Source organism: Calliphora vicina, chromosome 5, assembly GCF_958450345.1.
Source record: "Calliphora vicina chromosome 5, idCalVici1.1, whole genome shotgun sequence".
In the NCBI taxonomy this organism is placed as follows: Eukaryota; Metazoa; Arthropoda; class Insecta; order Diptera; family Calliphoridae; genus Calliphora; species Calliphora vicina.
In genome coordinates this window covers 79,585,241-79,607,746 of record NC_088784.1, presented here as the reverse complement: position 1 = coordinate 79,607,746, position 22,506 = coordinate 79,585,241, and the positions used below count along the sequence as shown (strand labels likewise).

General features: G+C 30.1%; 2 protein-coding genes across 2 annotated transcripts; one reads left to right on the top strand and one right to left on the bottom strand.

Annotated features, from left to right (window-relative positions):
• Nucleotides 1-381: 381 nt before the first annotated feature.
• LOC135960452 (lipopolysaccharide-induced tumor necrosis factor-alpha factor homolog) lies at nt 382-9,759 on the top strand. The gene is made up of 2 exons (XM_065511745.1): nt 382-747; nt 9,482-9,759. The coding sequence occupies exons 1-2, from the start codon at nt 464-466 to the stop codon at nt 9,582-9,584; spliced, it is 387 nt and encodes a 128-aa protein (XP_065367817.1). The 5' UTR covers nt 382-463; the 3' UTR covers nt 9,585-9,759.
• Nucleotides 9,760-15,108: 5,349 nt separating this feature from the next.
• Nucleotides 15,109-22,468, bottom strand: LOC135961415 (probable cytochrome P450 313a4). Its single transcript, XM_065512914.1, has 9 exons — nt 22,325-22,468; nt 19,294-19,384; nt 19,016-19,219; nt 18,772-18,957; nt 16,303-16,372; nt 16,126-16,240; nt 15,837-15,971; nt 15,361-15,781; nt 15,109-15,296 (listed from the first exon to the last, which is right to left on the bottom strand). Exons 1-9 carry the CDS (start codon nt 22,466-22,468, stop codon nt 15,109-15,111), a joined length of 1,554 nt encoding a protein of 517 aa, XP_065368986.1.
• Between the last annotated feature and the right edge of the window lie 38 nt (nt 22,469-22,506).

The window sequence follows — 22,506 nt, the reverse complement described above, 5'->3', positions numbered from 1 at the left end:
AATTAATATTGTGGGATTTTTTCAATACACCTGTTGCTCTTCAGAGCAACTAGTTGGGAAAACATTTTCGCGATCTATTCATGTGGCAACACTTCCCTCTCATACCTGGAATTCTCACCCAAACACTTACATTTATCTGTGAATTTGTATAAAAAAACAAATAAAATACACTGACACACTTTCAAATATGAAAAACAAACTGAATACACTCATTATTTTGCCGACTGACTTGAATTTGATAACAGACAGTACTTTCGTTCGTATTTATACACATACGACTTTATTCAGTTTTTCATATTTATTTATTTAATATAACAATAAAGTAGTATAATACAGCAGTATTTAGTCTTAAGGTATTATTCAATACGCATAGAGCTAAACGGGTTCGAAATAAAGTTTGAAACAAAAAATTATTAAAACAAACGAAAAAAAAAGAATTAAAGTGTTAAAAAAAAAATAAACCATGGATAAATCACAACCACCACCATACACTGCCGCTCCACAACCAGGCTTTACTCCAGCTCAAACATATCAGCCCGGACAGCCAATGTACCCACCCATGCCACAACCGCCACCACAGCAATCCACTGTCATCATACAAACAACAACACGACCAAATCTAGTGGCCATTGGCAGTGGACCCACACACATTCAATGTCCCTCTTGTCATGCTGAAATTTTGACATCTGTCAAACATACTGCCAATTCTAAAACACATTGCTGGGCCCTGGTTCTATGTCTATTCATGTGAGTATAGTTTTATTTGAAAAAGGATTCATATTTTTAATATCAAGCTTAAAATTTATGATTAATTTGTGTTTGAACTGAGTACTAGTACAAGTGGTGATTCACAATTCTTGAGAATTGTTATTTAAAAAGAACTTTACTTAATAAATTTATGTACCTACTTATTTTATATGTACATACTAAGTAGTATAAATAGAAAAGAGTTATAACAGGGTGATAAGATATGGCTCGGTGTCAGTTGTTAGTTAGTTCTCAACTTTACACACGAACAACAACAAAAAAACAAACATCATAAAATATTTCGAAAAAACACTTGAACTGAAAATGAAATTTTGTATTAGAAATCTAAAATGAATGATAATTATTATCGTATCATAAAGTGTTGAAATCATTGAGAAATACACACAGAGCGAAAACATGAAATTACTCGGAAAAAATAATAAATAAGTGTTATATTCCCACCACCATCACCATTGATTTTTGTACAATATAGAAACCTTTATCTAGATCACCAGTATGGTTAATTTTATATTTTTTATTATTAGAAATCAGAGACCCTAAATAACGGTTATCCAGCAAATTTAAACTCCAAAAATCTCCATGTTAGAGTCAACGGAGACCTATACTGTTATATACCAATAGATTCGTATTGAATGCTCTTTCAGAATATTTTTTAACGTAAAAATAAAAGTTCACATAAAACTCTTAATAAGAGAGTTTTAATTAGCCCTCATAAAGAAAAACTCATTTGAAGAGTTTTATTTTTTCCTTCATAAAATAAAACTCAATTGAGGAGTTTTATTTCACCCGTCAGAAAAAAAAACTCATTTGAGGAGTTTTATTTTTCCAGTCATAAACTCATTTGAGGAGTTTTATTTCACACGTCAGAAAAAAAAAACTCATTTGAGGAGTTTTATTTTTTCCGTCAGAAAATAAAACTCTTTTCGTTTATTTTCTCCTTTTCGTCAGTATCTTTCTTTATAGAGTCTATCTGATATAATGTTTGTAGTAGAGTGTTCAAAAAACCGGCAAATTTAAAAAACCGATTTCCGATTTAACCGAAAAAATGTGTTTTTGAAAAAACCGCTTTCGATTATTGTCTTTTAAAAAAGCCAGTTAAGCGGCTTCGGTTTTTGTCTTAAAAAAAACCGGTTTATATTAAATTTCTATTTAAAGTAAATTTAGCATTTTTGAATTCTTTATGCCATTATTTTATATCTCTTACTAAATGTTGTCAAATGCTATAATTTTCTATAAAATAAATCAATATTTTTAAAAATGCTATCAACATTTTTCATAAATATGTTTGAATTAGCTTTAGAAAATATATTTCATTAAAACCGGTTAACCGTCTTACAATAACCGGTTTGTCAAAAAACAGAAAAGTTAAAAAATCCCGAAACCGGTGGAGTTTACAATGATGAATACGATACTCTAGTTTGTTGTAATTTATTTGTTTAAGAAAAAAACTACAACAATTTAATAATTGGAATCAAACAATAACAAATTAAAAACCCACTTGTTTTTATTTCAATGTTTATTTATTGAATTGCAATGCAAGCTGCTTTACACATTGTAATGATCTGACCAGTGCACTATAGTTCAAAGTATCGCTTTTTCCGTGCGAAATTAATAACTATTAAAGTATTCTACTGTTTGATACCAAAATTGGACCATAGGTAGAAATACTTATATTTTCAACAAATTTAAGAAAAAACTAACCCTTTGTACTCCATTAACCCATTAACAGGAGTAAAATAAAGTAAATTCATTGCTTTTGATTAGAAAAAAATTATTTCATATTACTTTTCAGTCAAATTAGTTGAATCTGTAATTAATTTTGTAAACACATTTGATTCAAAATATTAATTGAAGTCTCAGATAAAACTTCGCACAGTGGTATAGAAAAAAAGAAGGAAATAAATCTGTAATTTCTAAATCCTTAGTCCTTAGTTAGATTTGAATGAAATTTGACATGCGTAAAGAAGAAGTTGTCGATTTAAGTCTTGAATTTTGACCGGCTGGGCCCAACAGGGGTGTGGCCAGGGGCCCCCATAGTAGGACACCTTGGGTATGTTCAATTTTTAAAACGATCCTATTTCTTCATCTGTGTTTTCTATCATCTGCCTCGAATGTATTAATAGCGTAGTGTACTGTGGATGTCATCGGTAACCAAAGATACAAATCTGAAAGCATATTAAGCCATATAGTGTTTTCATTTCGAAAATTATCTTCCTTTCTTCCGCATTTTTGACATTTTACTTTTAAGTAATTGTAGACAAAATGGCGGACTTTTGCATCCAATAATTTCTTACAGTCATTAGGAATAACAGGAGCACTAATTTTCTCCACAATATTTTTAATAGTAGCATCATACTTTGTGTATTTTGGGCGTTCTTTTAGCCAAATTTCAAAAAGTTCATTTTTTTATAGCATAGTAACCTAGAAAAAATTAAATTACTCAGAAAGCGCAAAAATGCGCAGTATGAAATAAAGTGAAATGAATTCACAACATTTCAATATATTTATTTCTTTTTATTTCAAGTTTAACAAACGTTAACATTTTTTTAAAAGCTTCTATAAAGTTAAAGTTTTGTAATCAAAAGAAATTACTTTAAGGTTATGTTTAAAAATTGTAATTTTAATATAAAGGGAAATAGTTTCCAAATATTTAGGAAAGAAAAATTAAGTACTTACACGTCTCGTTGTTTTCCATTTTAAACATTATTTGAATTAGTCACACACTTTCCACAATTAACGGTTAAAAGTTACATTATAATGTTGATACTATTCACAAATTTTTAAAAATGTATCGAAATTTTGACTTTGAAACTGTACTGTCAAGCCGTATTTTGTATTTTACAAACACCAATTGCGAATTTGATTGCATTGGAGTTTTAGCAACAGGTTGACAACAAAATATAATGAATAATAACAACTTCGAAATTTTAATTTCGCACGGAAAAAGTGATACTTTGAACTATAGTGCAGTGGCATGCTCCAGGTATTAATTTACATAAAATAAGTTTTATTTTTAAACGGGAAAAATAAAACTCCTCAAATGAGTTTTATTTTATGACGGCACATTAAAACTCCCAAACAAAGTTTTTCAGATATTCTGATCCAAAACTTTTTACCGGTTCAATCTATTTCGTTTATTTTGTGTATATATAGTCAGCTACTAGCAATATCTATTTCTGTAAACTATTGCCCAATTCACAATTGGTATCGTTGTATGTCGTAATTATACCCTACACCACCATAGTGGGAAGGGTATTATGCGTTTGTGCAGATGTTTGTAACGCCCAAAAATATTAGTCTAACACCACCTTAAAGTATACCGATCGACTTAGAATCAGTTTCTGAGTCGATTAAACGATGTCCGTCCGTCCGTCTGGTCACTGGCTGGCTGTCCATGTAAACCTTTTGCGCAGAGTACAGGTTGCAATTTTGAAAATATTTCGATCAAATTTGATACATATTATATTTTCGGCTCAAGGACCAAGCCTATTGAAACTGGCTGAAATCGGTCCATTATTTCACCTAGCCCCCATACAATGTCCTCCCGAAATTGGACTTTATCGGTCATAAATGTTTAATTTATATATGCATCTCCACAAGTTGCGCTCCAAATAAGTTTTATATACAAAAAATTCATGTCACCAAATTTTGTTACGATCGGTCCATAATTAGTCATAGCTCCCATATAGACCCGCTTCCGAAAATCACTTTAACGTGCATAAATCGCTTAAAAATGTTGGTATACTCACAAAATTCAACATAGTAAACTTTAATATAGACATAAATCACACGACCTAATTTCATGGTGATCGGTCCATAATTGGTCATAGCCCTCATATAAGGCCCACTTCCGAAAATCACTCAAAAATATAAATTATTGAAATTTTAAAAGAAAAATGTTTTTGCTCTTTTACTTAGTGTAGGGTATTATATGGTCGGGCTTGACCGACCATACTTTCTTACTTGTTTTTTTATTAATGTTTTGTTTTTGTTTCGAAAAATTTCTTTGACATTCAATACTACGATATTCAATACTACAACGCTACTACAAAATTTGTGAATTGGGCATATATGTTTTGTAGGTCTACTCGTTTCGGTTCTGTCGTGTTTAAATTGTTTTTAAATTTCGGACGGACATTTTGTATTAAAATTGCTTTGTTTGAACCATTAGCTAGAGCATTTCCCGTACCAAACATTTCTGTTCAACAGAGAATATTTGGGGAAAATTAATCACTCCTAGATCTTCCCCTCTGCGTACTATCATATTTTCAACAGACAGATGGATCGTCTTATGTTTTATAAGGACCCAGAAAATATATATAATCGTACTTTTATGGGTCTGCCTCAAATTGTTGGTGATTGGAATAAAAATACAAGTCAATAGCTTTTTAAATGAAACACGGGTTTTTGGATAAATGTTTCTCCAATTGTTTTGTCCCTTCCAAAATTAAGATTTGTCGAGGTCATCAAAATAGGTATTTGTCTGTGAGATAATTTCATCGTTGGCGTCAAATCTCTTTCCCTCGAGGTTTGGAAACAAAAAATAGTCACTCCGTGCTAAATCCGGAGAATAGGGTGGATGAGGGAGCAATTCGTAGCCTAATTCATAGATTTTTGCCATGGAAACTGAACATGTGGGCAATCTTGTGTTTGTGGTCGATTGTGAGAAAATGGAAAAAAGTGAATTTTGCTCATTAAGCATTAAAAAGGCTATGGGAACTCTGCACCATCAATTTCAATGGTAAAAAAAGTGGTTTACTGAATTTCGTTGTGGCCATACAAGCACGGATGATGCCGATCGTTCTGGCTGAAAGCAAGTGATCGTTCATATTGAAACCACTTAGCCATGTGAGCTGCGTTTGGCTTCCACAATCTCTCGCACTTTCAACCTCTGATCGGAATATCACCATATCATGAATATTTTCAATTGTTTCGGATGTAGAGACCACAACAAAATTCAGTAAACCAATTTTTTACCACTGAAATTGATGGTGCAGAGTTCCCATAGCTTTTTTAATGCTTAATGAGCAAAATTCTCTTTTTTCCATTTTCTTCTTGCATTTTTGAGTTACAAAACATTTATTTTGATAGATATCCCACTCGCATCCCACTAAGCGACTAAATAGATCTTTTAAGAAAATATCTGAGCTTTCTGTTGAGCAAAAAAAAAATTAAAAAAAGGGTCCATTTCGAAAAAAAGTCAACAAAGTTTTTGATTTTGCAAAAAAAGCCAAAAATTGCATATTTCGAGTTACAAAACATTTTTTTTGATAGATATCGAACTCGCATCACACTTAGCGACCAAATAGGTCCTCTAGGTAAATATCTAAGCTTTATTTAAGAAAAAAAAGGGCCCATTTTGGAAAAAAAACAAAAAAGTTTTTGATTTCGGAAAAAATACATTAAAATTTTTTTATTTTTTTTTTTTTTAAATATTTTTTTTCCGAAAGATTGGAGAAATAGCTATCTAAACAATTTGGGACACATTTTGCTAAGACCAATAGGTACTAAGTTACATGGATGAGAAAAATCACATGTTTGGCCAAAATGTCAAGTTCTTGACCGATCTTGTTGAAAAATTGTGTCTGAATTACTATCCAATAGGTCTAACCTTGGTGCAAATTGCATCCTGATCAGAAGACATCGATTTTAAAAGTTGGTTCACTTGACCAAATCCCCCACATATAAAACTTATGTGGAGCGAAATTTGTGAAGATACATATATAAATTAAACATTTATGACCAATAAAGTCCAATTTCGGGAGGACATTTGTATGGGGTCTAGGTGGAATAATGGACCGATTTCAGCCAATAGGCTTTGTCCCTGGGGCGAAAAAAATTACACGAACCAAATTTTATCGAAATATCTTCAAAATTGCGACCATTTCTTTGCGCACAAGTTTCAAATGGACAGCCAGCCAACCATACAGACGGGCGGATGGACGGACATCGTTTAATCGACTCAGGAAGTGAATCAATTAAAGATCGGTGAATGTTAGACTAATATTTTTGGACGTAACAAATGACGTATGTATATAAGTATATAATTGTACAAATTTTAGATAAATCGACAGATGATATATTTTTATAGAACTCAAGGCATTTCAAAAGTACTTATGAATTTATTTATTTATTGGTTATATTAAGTACAATATATATATATATATGTGTTATTTGTTTATTTATCTTTTTAATTAGTTAACGTCATTATTATTGTTTTATTTTAATGTTGTTATTTCACAATAACATTAAGAAGTTTTTATTTCTACTTAATGATAAACGCCCAGACACTTGCATATCGTTACACTTTAGACGACTGTCTTGGGAAAACTTGGGCGCACAGCTTAGAATAAATTTAAAAATAGCTTTGCTAAAATCAACTGAAAATAATGAATTCACAACCATATGATTTCAATTAATAAAAATTTAATTGCTTAACCTTAACATAGGAATAAATCCTACTAATTTTCTTTAAGCACATGTGTTAATATTGAATCAAAATAAACCCCCTTTTAGGACTGACTAATTAAAAAGACCCAGCACTCAGTAACAGAAATGTTTGACGTCATGAGTATTTGCTTACAAAAGAAATATTAAGTGTCAACATTTTAATTGGACTGAAAAAACAATGACTCAATTTATTTATATCAAATTTAATTTATTTACAAACAAAAAAATACTTAACCCCTTGTCTATACTTGACAAATAATTATCGTAACAATTAATGACGTTTGTTGTCAAGACAAAGTTGTCTGTGCAAAAGTACTAACAATTTTGTCATATCGAAGCAATAATACTAATAAATGGAGACTATACCTGATAATTTTTTATCTTGACAACCATTTTGAAGTTTATCATGATAAAAATTTATCAGGTATAGACTGATAAAATAATTACTTTTTGGTTATAAAACAAGAATAAACATTTTGTGGCCACCAAATAAAAATTAATTGGAGATATGTATGATATTTGTAGTTCAAAACACATCAAAATATTTATCGCAGACTCACATTATTATATATATTCTGGGACCTCATAAGATTCTAAGACAATCTAGCTATTTCCGTCTGTCTGATGAAAAGACGATAGGTTCAAAATGAAAGTTTGATAAGGTTTGTTTGATATTGAAAATGGGCAATATCTTTCCTTGATTTCAAATAGCCCACATTTAAATGTTTCCCAGAAATACTGTTTGAGCAGTCATAAATATGTTGATTATGCTGATAAAATTTTGCACAAATTAGTTCTAAGTACTCGGAAATTATACTGTAAAGTATGGCGAAAATCGTGTAACTTTTGTCCCTAGTCCCCATAAATTACACTCTGCTAAAATAATTAGTTTTTCAATGAATTTTCTTAATTATTATGTTAAAAACAAGTAAGAGTGCTATATTCGGGTGTGCCGAATCTTATATACACTTCACCAAATTATACTTCAAAATTTTAAATATTTTTAGGTAAACAAAATTTAATTTTTTTCCAGTTGTTTTTTTCATTTTTTGGAAAAAAATTTTATTCGATTGTTATTTTAAATTTTTAAAATTTTTTTTTTAAATTTTTTAAATTTTTTTTTTTAAATTTTAAAATTTTTTTTTTGTTTTTTCAATTTTTTTTGTGAAAAAAAAATTCGGGTTAAAAAATGTTGACCCATTGTAGGTCCATCTTACTATGGTCTTATATACGTCGTTGCAAATGTCTTTGAAATATCTATCATTAGATATCCATTTTGTCTATATTAATATATTATATATTAAGGTTGTCTTGGTTTTTTCCTGATATCTCAGCCATTTGTGGACCGATTTTGCTGATTTTAAATAGCAAAATTCTCGAAAGCATGTCTGACAGAATTATTGAAGATTTGGATCCCGAAGATATCTGGGGTCTTCAGAAAACTGATTTCAACAGACAGACAGACAGAAAGACAGACGGACAGACGGACGGACATGGCTTAATCGACTCCGCTATCTATAAGGATCCAGAATATATATACTTTATAGGATCGGAAATGAAAAATGTAGAAATTACAAACGGAATGACAAACTTATACAGTGGTGGCCAGGAATTTAAGACAAAAATTGATTGCTAAATTCCACGTGATTGTCAATTATTTTTTCAAATATTTCCACAAATATGTAAGCATGAGGACTGTTTTAACACACAAGTGTGTTTTATTCGACTTGACCAAAAAAATTTTTTTTTAAATAAACATATTTTCTCACATTTATATCATTATATTTTTATTATTATAAAATATTCGGACCAAATTTCGTATTTTTAGTTCCATTAGTTTCGGTCATATCATGTTATTAACAGCGGATGTTCGCTGAGGTGGGTCAACGTATTTCCACATATCTTTGTCCATATATGTTTTACCGATTTTTCCAAACATTTTTCAGAAACTAGAAACATTAATAATAAATTTCATACCCTTAGAGGTCCTTTTATTTTGGCTCTATCGAACTTAAAATTCAGTTGATGAAAAAAATTCAAGTATTTATCTTAAATTGGTGGCCACCACTGTATATACCCTTCTCACGAAGGTGAAGGGTATAATAAAGCTTGAAGAAAAGAAAACAAATTGTTTGATTTACAAAATGCATTATAATCGAAATTAGTAATTTATATTTAAAAAACTTTAATTTTTCCATCTTTATTCACATATATTTAAATAAGTATTTACTAATTATTTTAAAAAATTTTCTTTTATTTTCAGTTGCTGGCCATGCGTTTGTGTACCCTACTGTATGGACTCCTGCCAAAGTGCCAATCATTATTGTCCCAACTGTAATTCCTACATTGGAACATACGATAACTAAAATTGTATTGTAACGATGTTCAAAACTTGTTTGATTCCTTATTATTTTTTTTTATAGTATTTAATATAAATTATAATAAATTTATATGTTTATTTGTTCATAATCTTAATTTATAAATACAACTCTGTGTGCCAAAAATTATGTAAAAATAACGAAATTAAAATACAAATTGTAATGATTCATATTTTATTTAATATTTTGAGCAAGTTTATTTTTTTAAGTCTTTAAAAAGAAGAAATAAACAACGAAATGAATTCAATTCGATGGTAAAGATGAAAACTGCATTGTGGTTTCAAATTCAAATCTAGCTGAACAAAATTATATGATGAATTTTAAAACTAACCATCAAAAAAGATGGGGGAATATTGATTGAGTCATTTTATAGCAAATATAATTGATAAAAAAAATTCGATCCTCCTTATCTAAAAAGCAAAAAAGATCGAGCAGAATTTAAAAAAAAATAAATAAATAAACCTAAATCTCTCATTAACTAAAAGTTTTAAAGTTCAGTTCATTCGGATCATACTTGGATTTTTGGCAATTTTTTAAAAAATGTGAGACCCGAGTGTAATTTTGCTAATTAAGCGTAAAGGGCTCTATTTACAACTTTTGTGTCTTTGGTGACCCCCAATGAAATTTTAAGGCAAAAAATTTCGTAGAATATTTGAATCCTTAATGTCCTTTTTGAAAGGACTTTTTTCGATTTTCTCAAAGCGAGGAGATAGGGGGTTAAGATCTTCCACAAAAATGATCCCCATACAATTCCACAATATAACTCTGATAATAAGAATTCTCTCAGATATTAACTTACAACATTTTTTTCAGTTAGTATAATGCTACCTTCGATCAAAAAATTAAAACTTTGACCCACAGTAAAAGAAAATCAGACGAGCTGGACTATAAGTTTATTCGACAAAAATTATCTACTCAACATGCCCTTTCAGTTCCTAAATGCTGTTGGATAAAAAATTAAAAAAAACAAGTAAGAGTGCTATATTCGGCTGTGCCGAATCTTATATACCCTTCACCAAATTATACTTCAAAATTTTAAATATTTTTAGTTAAACAAAATTACATTTTTTTTTTTCAGTTGTTTTTTTAATTTTTTGGAAAAAAATTTTTCGATTCTTATTTAAAATTTTTTTTTTTTAAATTTAAAATTTTTTTTTTTAAATTTTAAAATTTTTTTTTTTTAAATTTTAAAATTTTTTTTTTTTTTTTTAATTTTTAAAAAAAATTTTTTTTTTTCCCGATTTTGACCCATTGTAGGTCCAACTTACTATGGTCTTATATATGTCGTTGCAAATGTCTTTGAAATATCTATAATTAGATATCCATATTGTCTATATTAATGTCATAATAATCCAGATATAGGTAAAAAATAGGTCAAAAATCGAGGTTGTCTTGGTTTTTTCCTCATATCTCAGCCATTTGTGGACCGATTTTGCTGATTTTAAATAGCAAAATTCTCGAAAGCATGTCTGACAGAAAAAATTTTCCAAAAAACTAAAAAAAAAAAATTTTACCTAAAAAAAAAATTTTTTTTTACCTAATAATATTAAAATTTTTATTTTGAAGTATAATTTGGTGAAGGGTATGTAAGATTCGGCACAGCCGAATATAGCTCTCTTACTTGTTATTTTAAATGTTCGTAGTAATCCAATTTAAGTTTTTACTGAAAGAAAAATTTACCACGCCCACTTTTTTTCGATATATTGAAAATCGCAGAACGGCTGCACCGATTTGGGTAATTTTTCTTTTTAAATGTTCGCAATAGAACACAAAAGTTTTTTACAGATAGACAAATTGTTCGCGCCCACTTAACAAATACATCTGCAAATATGTAACCAATGGCTGTGACATGGCTGAGTTAGTGCGGAGAATTCCAACGATGAAGTCACTCAATTTCTGATAGGCCGCTATGTTAGCAGTAACGCAAAAATTTCGCTCATTTTTTCATTTGCTATTCATGAAAGACATCCAACTGATGTTCATTTAGCCGTACATCTGGAAAGTGGTCAAAGAGTGAACTTTGATTACAACGAAATGATCGACCGCCATCTACAATGGAACCGGAGGACCCTACTGGTGGAACTGCAAAAACTTTTTTGATCACGTTGATTTGGCAACGATACGCTCAGTCGAACTGCCCATTCAGCACTCAAGCACAGTGCGATGGCCAAAGTTTTGCATCAAATCAAACTGATTGTTTGGGATGAATGCACAATGGCGCATAAAAAGCCTTTGGAGGCATTAGACAAAACGTTGTAATATTTACGAAACAATCAAAGCGATGATTCGGTTGGCAGGAGATTTTCTGCTAACATTGTCAGCCGATGAACTTAATGTATTGTTACGAAATTCAAATATAACGATTTTAAGGGCTGATTTAAAAGTAGCATAATGCTTTCAAATAACAGTGCTGTAATGGCAGACTGTAACATATCTGTGGGCATTGTTAAATAAAAGCTTTCAGTTGATTTGATCGTAAGTTGGCAACGCTGTATTCGAATATTCAGTTAAAGAACATTGTAGAAAGTACACCACAGATGGCGTATGATCTAGAATATTCGAACTTTGACAGTTAAAGAGCTTTCTAGATGGTAATGCAGTGTTATAAATAGTGGCAGAGGTTGCAGTCGTGAGAGAGTTTATCAGAGACGCTTTTCGAATAAACATCATCTAAGTGCCTTAAAGGGGGGTCAGACGGCATGTATTGCTTGTGTTTTGTGCCATGTATTGGGACATTTTTCCATATGTAAACATATACATGCCGTGTGATCCATATGAAAATTTGTGTATGTAAAATACATGTGTATTACTCGTGACATTTTTGGCAATTAGAGCATGTTCTATTTTCGTGTGTATAACAGTGTTGTATTTTGAAATACAACACTGTGTGAGTGCAAAATAAAAAAAACAAAACAAAAAAGAGTAAAGAAAAATCATAACAAAATAAATTGCATTGCATTAAATATATATATTGTGATTTAAAAATGTTTTAAATAAATATATTGTTAAAAACAACAAACATATAAACTAATAGAGGTTATGTCACATGCAATTACATATGTACGTTTGAACGTGGAAATTATGAATCACATGTATAACGTGAATTTTGACATACACATGGAATTCCATATGTATCGAATACATGTCCCAATACACAAGCAATACATGCCGTCTGACCCCCCTATTAGATGGCATGTATTGCTTGTGTTTTGTGCCATGTATTGGGACATTTTTCCATATGTAAACATATACATACCGTGTGATCCACATGAAACTTTGTGTATGTAAAATACATGTGTATTACTCGTGACATTTTTGGCAATTAGAGCATGTTCTATTTTCGTGTGTATAACAGTGTTGTATTTTCAAATACAACACTGTGTGAGTGCAAAATAAAAAAACAAAACAAAAGCGAGTAAAGAAAAATCATAATAAAATAAGTTTCATTGCATTAAATATATTTATTGTGATTTAAAAATGTTTTAAATAAATATATTGTTAAAAACAATAAACATATAAACTTATAGAGGTTATGTCACATGCAATTACATATGTACGTTTGAACGTGGAAATTATGAATCGTATGTATAATGTGAATTATGACATACACATGGAATTCCATATGTATCGAATACATGTCCCAATACACAAGCAATACATGCCGTCTGACCCCCCTATTAAAGTGTGCTGTGTTTTTCAAGTAAATTCGTGTACATTATAAATTGTGTCTGTAATTCTGAGAATTTATAAACGTGTATAAAAAAAACATTGAGTGGCTATTTAATTCTGTTGTTGTACATTTTAAAGAAATAAAGAGTTGTTACAATTTTCAAACTACTAAACGACTTTTATTTGCAATCAAAAGTATCCGGTTTATTTAAAGGAAATAAACCAGCGTTTTGAAAAGGTTAAAACGTAACAGTATGTTTAAAGTTGTCCGTTTTGTGAAAACATGTCAAGAAACTCAAATTGACATAGAATATGTCCAGAAATATTTTCCAAACAGTTGCTGGACATTGGCAACGACAAAGTCCCGGTTGACATTTCGACCGGCTGCATTCAATTTCCCGTCGCTTTCTGCCACTACACTGAATCAAAATCCGAACTCATCCGAAAAGTGTTTCCAAACATTCACAAAATTGCAAAAATCATGATTGGTTGAGCGAACGTTATATATTGATTTCGAAAAATTTTAATATCGACGAATTGAATTTTAAGATTCAAAGTGAAATTGCTGTCGAATTGATTACGTACAAATCGGTTGATGTCGTTACTTTCCAAGATGATGTTGTCAACTATCCAACCGAGTTTTTAAATTCGATGGAATTACCAGGATTACCGACTCACATTCTCCAACTGAAAGTTGGATCGGTAATCATAAAGTTACGAAAAATAAACAAACTACGTACAAGGTGGCGCAAAAGTAAACTTCCGAAGTTTGTTGGCTGTAATTAAAAAAAAATTAAAAACTTTGATTCTTCTTGTGTATTATTATACCCTACACCACCATAGTGGGGAGGGTATTATGCGTTTGTGCAGATGTTTGTAACGCCCAAAAATATTAGTCTAACACCCACCTTAAAGTATACCGATCGACTTAGAATCACTTTCTGAGTCGATTAAACGATGTCCGTCCGTCCGTCCGTCTGGTCGGCTGGCTGGCTGGCTGGCTGTCCATGTAAACCTTGTGAGTACTGCTCGCAATTTTGAAGATATTTCGATCAAATTTTGTACATATTACCAAAGGAACAAGCCTATTGAAACTGGCTGAAATCAGTCCATTATTTCACCTAGCCCCCATGCAAATGTCCTTCCGAAATTGGACTTTATCGGTCATAAATGTTTAATTTATAAATGTATCTCCACAAATTGTATCATACAAAATTCATGTCACCAAATTTTGTTACGATCGGTCCATAATTAGTCATAGCTCCCATATAGACCCGCTTCCGAAAATCACTTTAACGTGCATAAATCGCTTAAAAACGTTGGTATATTCACAAAATTCAACATAGTAAACTTTCATATAGACACAAATCACACGACCTAATTTCATGGTGATCGGTCCATAATTGGTCATAGCCCCCATATAAGGCCCACTTCAGAAAATCACTCAAAAATATAAATTATTGAAATTTTAAAAGAAAAATGTTTTTGCTCTTTTACTTAGTGTAGGGTGTTATATGGTCGGGCCAGCCGACCAGACGGCTGTAGGGTATAAAAAAATTATGACCAAAAAAAAATTTTGGTGAAAAAAAAATTCGTGTTAAAATTTTTTTCCCGATTTTGACACATTGTAGGTCCAACTTATGACTTTGAAATATCTATCATTGGATATCGATATTATCTGTATTATTGACTTAGTAATAAAGATTAATATTATGATATAGTTATTAAAAATCTTATTGGATATTTTACAATATATTCAAACAAAACCTTAAAAAATTAATAAATATACATCTTAATTAAGTTTTTCTTAAATTTTACTTATTTTTTCTTTAATTTCTAGCATTTAGACACCAATGTGTGCTCTGTTAACATTATTCCTCTTCACAAATTGTATTTTCGGTTCGTTCAAAAAACGCAAACTCACTTGATTTATAAATATCAATTTATCGTAAGAAAATTCGGTACGAAATTGAAAATCTCTGACAAGATTCACCGCTAAAACCTTTAAAGCAATATGAGCATAACGCCAGCCTAACAGTTAAAAAAGAGAAATAATTATAGGAATTAAAAAAAAAACATATCCCCAACCACTTACCTATACAATTTCGGACACCCTTTGAGAAAGGTATATAAGCATATGGATGACGTTTTTCGATATTCTCCGCTAAGAAATTATCCGGATTAAATTGTTGAGCCTTTGCACCCCAAAGATCTTGACGACGATGTAAGTGAAATATGGAAATTAATATTTGAAAATCTTTGGGCAGTTTAATATTCTCAGACAAATGACAAGTTTCCAATGTCTCTCTTCCTATAAGGGGTATAGGAGGCATTAAGCGTAATGTTTCATCGATAACCATATTTAAATAGGTTAACTGATCCAATTGTTGATAATCTAAATGCTTGGAATTTGAAATAACTTGGGATACTTCTTGGTAAAGCTTGCTTTGAACATCCTCATGCATGGCCAACATTGTGATGACGGAGTAAAGGGTGGTAGAAACGGTCTCGAAAGACTTGAAAAGGTAAGGTAAGATAAGAAAATAAGCTTTAATTGTATTTATAACTTACTCCAATAATCATGGTATAGGTTTCTGTTATGGTATCATCCATTTCAAATATTCCTTGTTGTTGATATTTTATAGCACGATCTAAAAAGTGTTTTTCTTCATTTATTCCAATTAAGTCCATTTTACGTTTGATTAACTGTAATCAGTTTAAAAGATTATTAAATATTTTGATATGGGAGTTTTGAAGATATAAGCTGTAGAAGAGAAGGCGAGAGTAATTTTTGTTAAAAAATCATTAATTTTATTAACAAAGAAATTCAGGCAGCTTTTTTCATTCTCTTCCTACTTACATTCTCCATATAGCCTTTTAAATTCTCAATTATTTTATAATAACTGGGTGTTCGTATTAGAAATGAGAGTTTTATGAACGCTAATGAAATGCCAGTAACCAGTTTCCCCAATAATCTAAGAATTTTTATATCGTTACAAGTAATTATTTAGATAAATTAATGAAATTTTATCAATACCTATTAAAATTATTTGCCAGACTTCCATTAACATTTTCACCATCTGCCAGTACTGTGCCCATAGTGGTACCTAAAATTTAAAAGAAAATAACAACAATTTGCTATTAAAAATTACAAAATTCGACTGAGATATAAACAAAAACCTGTATTTTTACAGAAATTTTATAAACAACAGGGCGAAAATCGGACAACATTTGTTCCAAGTTTCCCCGCAGAAAATTACTTGAACAATCATAACACAGGGCAATAAAATCGAAAAAATTTTAGAGACTTTTTAAACCACTACACAATTCTGATATATTGTGGTTCCAGTGGTACAAATATTAAAAAAAAATGTTAAGTAAAATTGTGAATTTTTTTAAACGTTTCTCCACATAATTAATGATAACTCATAAACCGTTAGTCCATTATTATTTAAATAAAATTACGAAAATTAAAATTTACATAACCTTTAATCCGTTTATATATTGCGTTTTAATCGGCTCAGTAGTTTCGGAGTTATAATAACAAATTGTAGCAAAAAATATATTTTTTACATGAAAATAGTCATATTTTTTGTTTTAAAAAAAATATGAAAAATAGAAAATGGTAGAAATTGTTCAGAATTATTACCTTATCACAAAGACACGTATAATAGCAACAAACTGAGATATCGATATTAAAAATCGATGGATTATTTTCGAATTTATTCACAATTAAGTGAATTCGCTCATTTTCACACAATTTTATGAGCGAATTCACTTAATTGTGAATAAATTCGAAAAGAATCCATGGATTTTTATGAACAATATCTCATTTTGTTCCTATTAAATGTGGCTTTGTGACAAGGCCATAAATCTGATCAATTTCTGCCGTTTTCGATTTTTCATGATTTTTTTAAAACAAAATAAATTAAAATTTTCAAGTAATAAATATATTTTTTGCTTAAATTTTTTATTATAACTCCGAAACTACTGAGCCGATTTAAACGCAATATATACGTGAAAATTTCTACATAGCATGGGGAAAATGTTTTCAGAATTCAATCAATCGAAAGAAGAACATTACTACTCAATTTTGTGTATATCAAACAAAAAACTAGAATTTTGTGAAAATAAGCGAATTCACTTAATTGTGAATAAATTCTAAAAGAATCAATCGCTTTTTATGATCGCTATCTCATTTTGTTCCTATTAAATGTGGCTTTGAGATAAAGTAATAAATCTGAACATTTTCATCCGTTTTAGATTTTTCATGATTTTTTAAATCAAAAAATATTACAAATTTTCATGTAAAAAATATATTTTTTTCTTAAATATGTTATTATAACTCCGAAAGTACTGAGCCGATTTAAACGCAATATATATGTTTAAATTTCTACATAGCATAGGGAAAATGTTTTCGAAATTCAATCATTCAAAAGAAGAACATTAACTACTCAATTTTATGTATATCAAACAAAAAACTAAAATTTTGTGAAAATGAGCGAATTCACTTAATTGTGAATAAATTCGAAAGGAATCAATCGATTTTAATGACCGATATCATATTTTGTTCCTATTAAATGTGGCTTTGTGATAAAATAATAAATCTGAACAATTTTTTACGTTTTAGATTTTTCATGATTTTTTTAAAACAAAAAAACAATTATTTTTACGTAATTTTTTGCTTAAATTTGTTATTATAACTCCGAAATTACTGAGCCGATTTAAAAGCAATATATATGTGAAAATTTGAACATAGTGTGGGAAAAATGTTTGCAAAATTCAATCAATCGAAAGAAGAACATTAACTACTCAATTTTATGTATATCAAACAAAAAACTAAAATTTTGTGAAAATGAGCGAATTCACTTAATTGTGAATAAATTCGAAAAGAATCAATCGATTTTAATGACCGATATCACATTTTGTTCCTATTAAATGTGGCTTTGTGATAAATTAATAAATCTGAACAATTTTTGCCGTTTTCGATTTTTCATGATATTTTTAAAACAAACAAATTAGCTATTTTCATGTAAAAAAAATATTTTTTGCTTCAATTTGTTATTATAACTTTGAAACTACTAGCCGATTGAAACTTTATATATAAGCGGATTAATGGTTATGAAAATCTCAACTTTTGTAAGTTTATTTTAATAACATCGGACTGACTCTTTTTGTGATATCATTAATTATGTGGAGAAACGTCTAACAAAATTTATAATTTTATTTAAAATTTAAAAAAAAAAAAATCTATAAATAGAATTGAAAAATTTTACCATTTTTTTACTTAGGTAGCCATGATGCATCAAATCTATATAGCGGTTATTTTGCTGTTGACCCGTGTAATTGTACATATTATTATAATTAATATCGTGATGATATTGAAACATAAAAATGGGTTTCCATTAAGAAAATATATTTTTACCAATACCGGGTTTTTCTACCAGGATAATAGGTATGTAAGATACGGCACAGTCAAATATATCAGTACTCAGACCACACTTACCTACAGCCATTTCCAAAATTTCCTGTTTTAAGCGAGCAAAAATCGCATGTTCCTCTCCAACTCTCAATGAATCAAAATACTTAGAAATCTGTTTGGAACAGTTATTGAAATTCGGCATAAAATGTTGTATGATTTGGGGAGTAAACGAGGGATTCATTAATTTACGATTATGCTTCCATTTGAAATCTTTAAAAGATTTAAAGAAAGTTAACATTGAATTCAAGTGAAAATCTTTATAACTTACATTTGCTGGTAATGATACCATTTGGTAATGCATCATTCATGGTTCCATAGATAACACCAGCCTTATTGAGAAACACCTCGGAGTTTAGAATGTATTTAATTATATCCGTATCAATGGTAATAATTAAAGGGACATTGCCAAACCAAGTTAAGTAAGACCAGGAATTTAAAATTTCAAAATAGGAACCAACTACGTAGAAAAATTCTAAAAAAAAACATGTTAAGAGGAAATTATGAATATTTTTTCAACTTCGTATGAAAATACGAATCCAAACTTACTCTGCAACGGCACAAACTTATGCAAAATCCCTATAAACGGTAGACCATAGACCGTTGGCAAGTGTTGCTTTATATTACGATATTTCCAAAACTTTTTTAAAACATTATACATTAATATTAAACAAAATACCGTAATAAAACAAATTAAATAAACATTGTTTATTACACTAAGCATTTTGAAATTTACTAATAAGATGCAGGAGAAAATTCAAGACTTATATATACACTTGTTTTTATAATTTAAAGCATGATCTTTGACACTATAAAGAATTTTAAGTGAATATTAAGAGAACATATAAAAATAGGTGTAGACATTATAAAATGTATTAATTTTTTTATTTAAGTATTTATCATGACTAAGTGCATAAACATTTGATTCATAAATGTTTGTGAACTTTTAATGTAATCTTAATTTAACCCAGATATGCCGATTGCTTGAGCTTGATCATTTTAAAATTACTTTTATATTATTTTAAAAGCAAATGAGAAATAAAAAACAGTGCAATTAGAGTTTTTTTAAAAATTCCAAAAAAAATATAGTATTTATTCACTTGTAAATGTACAAAATTTTACTTTCCGTACAAACGAGATATGTCCATAATGACTGAATAGAGGCATCATGAAAATATCACAAATTAAAAATTCAATAACTCAAAAATAGTAGCAAAAAATAATGCGATCACACAATCTCCCATGAGGTATTAGTGAGTACTAAGTATGTGAACAAAAAAAATTATATTTTGATAAACGTGACGTATCCTGTAAACAAGAACTACATGTAGTACAGTCGGCATATCTGAGTTAATTATGAAACTTAAATTCTACTAAAGCTTCCCACAACTTCAATAATTAAATTAAACATTTAATACAGCCATATTTTTGAATTACTATCACTGCTCTAGATCATTAATTTCCAACTGGGATTGTTAAAGATATAATCCAATGGAATTTAATGCCAAATAAATAATTGTGTGCCCCGATAGACTAGTCGATAGTGTGCTCGACTATTAATCTGAGGGTTGCGGGTTCGATTCCCGCCAGAGACTCTGGGTGTATCGGCAGACAAGCAAAGCTCTTCGCAGTTTTTGTTTGTTCAAAAAATAAAAAAATTAATTAAAAAGCTGAAAATATGAAGATTAATGCCCAAGAGACTTTATAAAGTAAATTTCTGTAGCCTTCGAATAGCAGACTGCCATAGCTAAATCAACTTAGAATTACATAGGGACCCTGAATATATACACTTTTTGTAGTTTTTCCATGAATCTTTCTCAGTGTTAAACATCAAATGATAAACTTATATAAATTCTCATTGGCTACTAGTGACTTTAAAAGGTATAGTAAAGGTGTCCCACAAGTTTTTAAATTAAATATAATGCACAGTTTTTTTCAGATTATTAAATATTATTTTATTGAATCATAAATTACACTGGATAAAGCACATATTCACAGCTTTGCTGGTACTATTTTTATCCAAATTGTCCATGACTATATTGAAAAGGTTTAATCGACATCCAAAAAGGGCTCCTCGTGCAAAATAATTTTTTATATATTGGCTGACTTATAAATTAATTTCTTTTTTAAAGTTTCCCATCTTTCTGGCAGCATAAGGATTCCCAGCCAAAAGAACTGCTCATCTTTTGAGGCTACGAAAATGTAGAATTTTATACCAACGAATCATCATTTGCGGGAAGTTTTGCTTTACTTCTTTAATTAAAAACAAGTAGGAGAGCTATATTCGGCTGTGCCCAATCTTATATACCCTTCACCAAATTATACTTCAAAATAAAAATTTTAAATATTTTTAGATAAACAAAATTTATTTTTTTTTTCCAAATTAGTTTTTTTTTTAATTTTTTGAAAAAAAATTTTCGATTTGTTTTTTTTAATTTTTTCTGAATTACTATCCAATAGGTCTAACTTTGGTGGATTTTAAAAGTTGGTTCACTTGACATGAAATCCCCCATATATATTTTAAGACTTAACTTTCGGAGATCTTAAATCCATAAATATTTCTCAACATTCTGTTGCAGTAAGTTGGTAACCCATACGTGAATCATATAGTATGCATTTAATATACCCTTAAAGGGCCTAATCGACTACCTACCAAGAATCAAGAGAGTATTGGTCCTTTCCTTCACCAGAGATGGCCAGAGCATTATGAATACTCCAGAAGTGGTAATAGTAGAACACCTGATCTCCATTTTTTTCAACGTCTTCCCGTCTATCACATTACATATCGCAAACAATGTGTGTGAAAGCCCTTTTACGCGAGAGCTATTTAAAGTAGATCACTCATGAGCGTCTTCATTTTATCGGATGCCATCATGGCCTGGAATCCATATTAACTCGACAAGGTGTTGTCTAAGTTGAGCCAGTGAGTAAATGTAATCGAGAAGACCTTTAGACCTTATTACTTAGGAGTTGAGATCCTTGAGATCACAATGCGAGTTAGGTAGTATATAGTCCATTCGTAGCCCCACCTTTGGCATGTCTATCTTTTGTTGGATGGTGCGTTAGGAGGGAATTCATGGAGCCAGTACTAACAAGACAGGCTAGAGTGTGTAATTTACTCCATCGAACTTATTTAGAATTAAAATCGGAAATATGGATTTACAGTGTACTATCTCATAAACGCACACCTAAGGGAGTGACAAATGTGTCCGGTTTTGAGAGTTGTCCGCTATTGAGAGTAGAAAATAATTCAAAAGAATTTGTTTCGGACTGAAAAAAGTGTCGGTTTATGGGACGTGTCCGCAAAGAGAGAGTACACTGTATTATGACACTCTATCCAATCGCAATTCTTTTTACTATATCGTATTTTAATATTTATTGGAAACGATGAATAATTTTCGATACTTCGTTTTTAGTTTCTTTTGTTTATATAAGAAGTATAAATTAAAAATTACTCGGATAACTTCGAATCATTTTGCATACTGGGATATAATCGTTGTGTCTGAATTCCAGAATTTTTTTGCTGCAGCGATAAATTTTCTCCATCAATGTACTGGTGATTATGGGTCGGTTGGCATACCCCTTTGAAACGAGAGAGTACAAGACCAGTAATTGAATTATTTCTTTCTTGTTGAAACCACATGTCGTCCATACCAATATCATGCAATTTAGGCAGAAAAACGTCTGTTATCGTGTGGCTATAACGACTACCAATAACAGTCATTGCTTGAATAGGCTTGGTTTATGTTCACAAAAAAAATT